The sequence below is a fragment of the Pollachius pollachius genome (genome assembly GCF_949987615.1).
Source record: "Pollachius pollachius genome assembly, chromosome: 2".
Lineage (NCBI taxonomy): Eukaryota > Metazoa > Chordata > Actinopteri > Gadiformes > Gadidae > Pollachius > Pollachius pollachius.
Genome location: NC_136935.1, coordinates 30,028,242 through 30,035,741, shown reverse-complemented (window position 1 = coordinate 30,035,741; position 7,500 = coordinate 30,028,242). Strand labels below are relative to the sequence as shown.

At 47.6% G+C, this 7,500-nt stretch overlaps 1 protein-coding gene across 1 annotated transcript in view; it reads right to left on the bottom strand.

The window, feature by feature from the left end:
* Nucleotides 1-7,500, bottom strand: part of LOC307071306 (multiple PDZ domain protein-like) — a gene marked incomplete at both ends in the record, with an annotated part of 40,405 nt that overhangs the window by 13,714 nt on the left and 19,191 nt on the right. The window contains 6 exons of the mRNA XM_079730292.1: nt 180-251; nt 531-596; nt 752-862; nt 1,224-1,401; nt 2,482-2,715; nt 5,025-5,543. Of these exons, the coding sequence (XP_079586418.1) occupies nt 180-251; nt 531-596; nt 752-862; nt 1,224-1,401; nt 2,482-2,715; nt 5,025-5,543 (1,180 nt within the window). The remainder of the gene's footprint in view (nt 1-179; nt 252-530; nt 597-751; nt 863-1,223; nt 1,402-2,481; nt 2,716-5,024; nt 5,544-7,500) is intronic.

The following is a 7,500-nucleotide window of genomic DNA, read 5'->3' as shown; positions in this document are numbered from 1 at the left end:
AAACAAACACAGGAGTTGCAGAAGACTTTGAACTAAGAGGGTAGTATCGACTACAAAGCATGCATGTTAATTACATTTTTGAGCGCCAACGCGGCAAATAAATGCTAATCAGAATCAATCACACACACACACACACATGGACACACACACACACAACAACAGATCCACTCTGTACTAACCTTGAAGGGGGTAGGAGTGAAGGGGTTTGCGGGGGATAAACTAAGGAAGATATTACTGACATTCTCTGTGTCCTGAGATCATAGAAACAAAACACAAAGGAGATACAGACAGGGCCTGTTTTAAGATGGAAACGGAACCGACATCATAACGTGCATGTTACTATTCACTTGATCACCCATCACAAAAGTCTCACTTAGACTTGTCACTGAGTCACTTAGGGACTTTTGATGTTGTTAACTACCATTCATTACTAACACAATCTGCATTTCATCCACTGGGCGAGTATCAACAACATCAAATCATTTTCAATGTTCTATTAGTAGACAGTAGAAGAGGGAGGTGGTGTTTACCTTAGTGCTCGGTGAGTTGGACTGTGGGGTCGGGGTTCGTCTCTCATGGTTCCCGAGCAGAGGAGACTGCCAGCCAAACAGACGCGTTCATGCATCATTCATACTCGTTCAATAATTCAACAACTCAATATATATAATCAGAGTGACGAGGATCCACCAATATGGTGTTAATTCATTGGTCTGCAACACAACACTCTGGGTGATGGGGGGGGGGGGAGTACCTGAGCTCTGTCCTGTCCGGTCTGGACCAGGAACACAACCGAGTCCCCTGCTTTACGGATGGCCTCCACCGCCTCCTCGTGGCTCACGTCCCTCAGGTCCACGCCACACACCTGGTCGGCACGGCGACGCACACACACACACACACACACACACACACACACACACACACACACACACACACACAGGAGAGGAAACAACAGGAAACATGAAAACGAATGTAGTCAGTGCCTTTTTTGCAGCATGCACCCCACACACAGACATAGTTATGTGCAACCCTCCCCCACCCACCCCCACTGTCCTTGTTGCAAATTGTCTGTTATTCCAACCAAAACACGTGCACACACAAATGTGACAATAGAAATGCCACACAATACAAACCACACATTTCCTGATGTTCAATTGCTAAATATTCAAAGATAACACACACACACACACACACACACCCACATACACAAACAAACGGACACACACCTCCAGGATCCTGTCTCCGGTCCTCAAGGTGCCGTTGAGTGCGGCGGGGCTGCCCGGGCTGATGTGCTTGATGAAGACCCCCCTCATCACCTCTCCACCGGGGACTCTGCTGCCCATGCCTCGGCCCCCCGTGATGCTGATGCCCAGGGAGCGGCCGACCGCCCGCCGCAGCACCACGCTGGAGCACACAGCAGCAACAGTCAACGGAGTTGACGGCTCAGAGACACACCGGCGCTACACGAACACACTCGCACACACGCACGCACACAAGCACACACACACACACACACACACACACACACACACACACACACACACACAGACACACATACAGACAAATACACCCACACACGTGCACACACACACACACACACACACACACACACACACAGACACACATACAGACAAATACACCCACACACGTGCACACACACACACACACACACACACACACACACACACACATACAGCCAATACACCCACACACATGCACACACACACACACACACACACACACACACACCCACACACACACACACACACTCACACAAATACAAACACACACACTCAGTCTTGCATATGCACACACATTCGCTGAAACACACACACACACACACACACACACACACACAAACACACACACACACACACGCACACACACATTCACACCCTGAATGACAGTGATTGTCCCCCATGGTGTCTGTACCCAATAAAGCACCCAATAGCAACAAACCCTTTGGTTGCTGAATGACCGCCCCCTTCCTGCAACCAACCAGACTGCTACGAAGGAAATGTCCCCCGTAGGCTAGACATGAAATAATTACGAAGAGCCATCCTTTTGTTAGCTTTTCTCTGTTCCTTCGTAGTGTGCTTGTGTGAATCTTTAAAGACAATAGGAGGAGTGTGTACGACACCAATGGCACACAGTGTTTTTCTCCAACATTGCTGGAACAGCATGTTTGGTGCGGTTGTTAATGGGATAAATATAGGTGGCAGAAGGGTTCTCCCCACAGGGGGAGGGGGGGGGGGGTGCTGTCCTTGTGCTAAACCTGCTGTTCCCGTCCAGCTGTGAACACAACGTGTAACACACTGATATTTCACAAGGCTCGGGGGGAAGGCATACTGTCTTGTGATCGTGCTTTTGTATGGTTTTGTGAAGAGTGCCTGGACTGGAAAGAGGTTCCTTCCAGACGATGAGGATATCGTTGTGGCGACATCACCGTGAAATCATCGTCACGAGGTGGTCATCATCACCAACCTGCGTGGCTGACCCCAGGACTGGATTCTGGGGGTGTTCAGCTCCTCTTCATCCTTGTCCTCCTCCTCTTCGTCATTGGTGCTGCTCACCGCCGCGCTGACCCACAAGGTCGGTACGTTCCTCCTCTTCCTCTGCTCCTCCTTCTCCTCCTTGTTCTGGCCTCGCTCCTCAATCCCTCCATCCCTCCTGTCTCCTCTCCTGTCCCTGAGGAGCGGGGAACAGGGGGGCTGCCAACTGGTGGAGGGGAGGAATACACCGTGTGACGTCTGACATGGAGACTCCAACAGATATTCAACAGCAGCACGCACATTGAAAATGAGTCACAACATGTCAGCCACGTGCTCTGTGGTTTCCATTGAGATTCTACCCAGGGTATGGATTTGGTATTATATTTAGCCGACAAACTTAAGCTTCATACATTTCCTGTTCCAAGAATTTTAACTTTGTTTAATATATTTTAATGGTAAATTTAGATGACTCGTATGGACAGTTGTTTCGCAAGGGATTCGGTTCTGTGAATTGTCTGTAGCGTAATACAATTTAGCGAGGAATTAACTGCAAATTATATTCAAAGCATTTGCTGAAACTGTAATAGATTTCGGCTGGTGGGTCTTGCCGAGAGGACAATTGTGTAAACCCGCCATACTGAATGGATGCAGTATGAATACACAATGACAACGGGCAATTAAAAGATTATAGCATCTCCTTGGGCAACATACTCTTCAGCATTATGCTAACATAGCCACCACATATAGCCGTTGTAGCGTGGATATATGCTGTGGTCACGTGCTACAAGTTGCTATTAGAGCTCCTATGATTGCCTCTTTAAAACAATGAAGTGTGACGTGCCATGGGCTGCCTTGAAACAAAGAGGAGCACAGACTCAGCTTCTGAGAGAGAGAGAGAGAGAGAGAGAGAGAGAGAGAGAGAAAGGGGAGAGGGAGAGAGAGAGCGAGAGGGAGAGAGAGAGAGAGGGAGAGAGACGACGACCCTGAGAATACATGCCTTCTGTCAGGGAGGTCGCTGTCCCCTCGTCCATTACACGCGAGTGAGTCTACTTGTTGGCCAAGGTGTGGAGGGCCACCATTTGTCAAATGTGGCCACTTGCACGCCTGTCTGTAGCAGGTGTGTGCGTGTGTGTATATGTGGCTGTGTGTGTGTGGCTTTGTGTGTCTTTGTGCGGGTCTGCATGTTTATGTATTCATCTATCTATATATGAGGGTGTGTGCAATTTGTGTGTGTGTGTCCACATCCTAATGTATGCATCCATGTGTGTGTGTGTGTTTGTGTGTGTGTGTGTGTGTGTGTGTGTGTGTGTGTGTGTGTGTGTGTGTGTGTGTGTGTGTGTGTGTGTGTGTGTGTTATGCCGTGTGCATTGACATGGACGACGCCAGCATGTGCACGTGTTTGTGGCTGTGTGGGTGTGTGTTTCCATGTGCAGGTGTGTGTGGCTGTGTGGGTGTGTGTATCCATGTACATGTGTGTGCCTGCTGCATGAATTTGTGGGTGCACTTTGAGAGGCTTTTCATGAATATGTTTAAGCGGTGCCAGGCCGTAATAAGCCCATTGAGGTGAGTGATAGGGCTGCTATCTATGAAGCAGGAGCCTAACGCTATGCTCCAGACAAAACAAGAACTAATGGCTCTGCCCGGGAGAGAGAGGGAGAGAGACAAAATACGCCATAAGAGCACCACGGAGAGACAGAGCTTGGCATAAAAGGAGCTTGCCAAGGGTTGGGGGGAGACAGGGAGGTAGGGAGTGAGAGAGAGAGAAGGAGATGGAGAGAGAGAGAGATTTGGAGGTTATTCTTAGATAAGAGCAGAAGAGATGTCTGTTGCCAAAAGAAAGAGAAAGAGGGCTAGTGAGAGAGTGATTGAAAGAGAAGTCTAGGACACAGAGATTGAGAGATAGAGAGAGAGGGGGAGAGAGAGAGAGAGCAGAGACAGACAGCAGAAGCGAGCCCATTCATTTTCGCTGACAGTCAGCACTGAGATCCATAAGCAAATGGCTAAATATAAACGCCGGGATTCTGAGTTTCAACGGAGCAACAGGGAGGATGAAACACTGAATATTGGGTCAGACTGAGCAAGTCAGCAAAAAAAGAAACACACTCAATTTCTCCTTCTTATTGATATGGAAATATCGGAAGACGTGTCGTGAATTTGGCGCAGAATTAGCCAGCAGGCTGATTAGCAGTGGATCACGGGGCTCATCAAGTGGGCCATTCAAGCATGCTGAACACAATGGAGCGGAGTTTAACGATGAGTTGATGAGTTACACACAAAGGGTTTAGAAATATAAACTCAGTGAAAACTGTGGATGGAGCAAAAAATGGTTCTCGTAAAATGTAATAGCTGGAATAACACGGCCCGGTAAACCGATGGAACCTTCACATTAATAACACGTTTTGCGTTGATGTGCTTTTCAAGGCACGCAAAAAGACATGCGTTTAACGGAAATGTATACAAAGTAATTAAAAAACGGAGCTCTTAGAGGCAAGCCTTAAGGAGACGCAGAAGGAAAGGACAGATTGTTTGTTCTACCTTGTATCGGAGGCTGGGCTGATGGTCTGTACGGGCTTGGTGAACGGGCTGTTGACTGCCCCGGCTGCTGAGAGGTCCACACCTGGCGTGGGACCTGGGACCCGGGAGGCTCGTGACAGGACGGGTTGCTGGTGGGGTGGGTGTGTCTGCAGGTCACCAGGGGGTCTGGTCGTGGTGGGGGGTCCTGTCGTGGTGCGGGGTGGTTGTGTCTGCAGGTGACCCGGGGGTCCGGTCGTGGTGGGGGGTGGTTGTGTCTGCCGGGGACCCGGTGCTTCAGTCGTGGTGGGGGGTGGTTGTGTCTGCAGGTGACCCAGGGGTCCGGTCGTGGTGGGGGGCCCTGTCCTGGTGGGGGGTGGTTGTGTTTGCAGGTGACCCGGGGGTCCGGTCGGGGTGGGGGGTGGTTGTGGAGGTTCTGGTGAAGGAGTGGGCGTGGGGCTGGGGGCAGCGAGGGAGGCCAGAGGAGGCAGGTGCAGGCTGGCGCGGTGCTCCTCCACCTGGCTGGCTGGGATGTAGGTCACCCTGGGAGGAGGAGGAGGAGGAGGACAAACAGGATGACAGCATGAATATGAACAACCACCATCGCTCAAAATGGACACCCTGCAGTGGGGAGTTGGCTGAGCACACATGAAGATACAAAGATACAAAATACATTTCAGATCAAGCAGCAGAGCCAAGCGCAGGTTTACATCATTCTTTCTCCTTCCCGCCCTGCTGTGTTTTAAGGCAAACTTAGAAACAGGCAATGTTTTGCAGTGGCAAGCCACATAACATAGCATTTATTGTGCTATATTATTTTGAGCAAGTTCATGGATCCTAGACTGACTGAGAAATGTTCAGAGTAATTGCATGCCTTCATTATCATGGACACAATTCTTGGGAAAGACAAGGTAAAGCTACAAAAATGATTTAATCGGGCATTCATTTTGCATTAAATAGTAAACATGGGATGGCGGCTATGGCTTGACTTGAAGCTATTCAAGAAATTAAATAGTACTGCAGTTATTTTGATTTAAAGAGATGAAACGATGACCTCATCAGCAGTCCAATGATACCATTCTTGGCATTACACCTCTCTACCTCTCTTCCCTTCTGCATCTCTCCCACCCTGCCCGCAATCTAAGGTCCAGTGCATTCAACAACCTCTCCATCTCCAAATTCTGCACCATCTTCGGATGCGGTGCCTTCTGGTTCGCTGCAGCCTTTGACTGGAACACCCTACAAAACACCCTTAAACTTTCTGTCTTCACCACTCTCTCTATCTTCAAACAAAATCTGCAACAAATCAAAGTTGACTCCTGCACTTGCTAAATAGGCCTTCTTTTCATGCCCTACTGATTAACTGTTTTATTGTATTGTATTGTATTATATTGTATTGTTCTAAATGTAATTTATATAACCTTGTTTTCACTTTTAGCACTCCCCTCCCACTTCCCCTTAAAGAGTTTGTAGCTCTTTTCAGGCTGTACTTTAAAATAAGAATTTTGTTCTTAATTTGCTTGCCTGAGTAAATAAAGGTTAATAATGAACATTTAGTTTATTAGAGTCTGAGTTAAAAACTTAAGCATCAATGCACATGAGTCTGCAAGGATTGGTATACAGCCAAACACTGTATTATAATGCCAGTAGTATACAGTGTATTATAAAGCCAGTAGTAAACAGTGTATTGAAGAGCCAGTAGTGTATTATAAAGCCAGTAGTGTTCAGTGTATTAAAGAGCCAGTAGTGTATTGTAAAGCCAGTACTATACAGTGTATTAAAGAGCCAGTAGTGTACTGTAAAGCCAATAGCATACAGTGTATATAAAGCGAGTAGCATACAGTGAATTAAAGAGACAGTAGTGTACTATAAAGCCAATAGCATACAGTATATATAAAGCCAGTAGTATACAGTGTATATAAAGAGCCTGTGATATACAGTGAGTTAAAGAGCCAGTAGTCTACAGTGTATATAAAGAGCCAGTGGTATACAGTGAATTAAAGAGCCAGTAGTCTACAGTTTATATAAAGAGCCAGTGGTTAACAGTGTATTAAAGAGCCAATAGTATACAGTGTATTAAAGTGCCAGTCATATACTATGGATTAAGGAGCTAGTCGTATTCTGTGAATTAAAGAGCCAGGAATATACAGTGAAATAAAGAGCCTGTAGTATACAGTGAATTAAAGAGCCAGCAGTATACAGTGAATTAAAGAGCCAGCAGTATACAGTGAATTAAAAAGCCAGCAGTATACAGTGAATTAAAGAGCCAGCAGTATACAGTGAATTAAAGAGCCAGCAGTATACAGTGTCCTATGTGGCCATGGCGTGGGGCTGTCAGGCGGGGCCAGAGGTGGGCCACCCTGAGCTGTAGTGAGTGAGCCGGGTAGACAGGCTGTCGTGTCTGGACACAGGCAGCCTGATGGTGACAAGCCCTCTGCTTCCTGGATGGCTTCTTACTCGGAGACCAAAACAACTCATCTGCTTCTCCTACCTGTTAGGC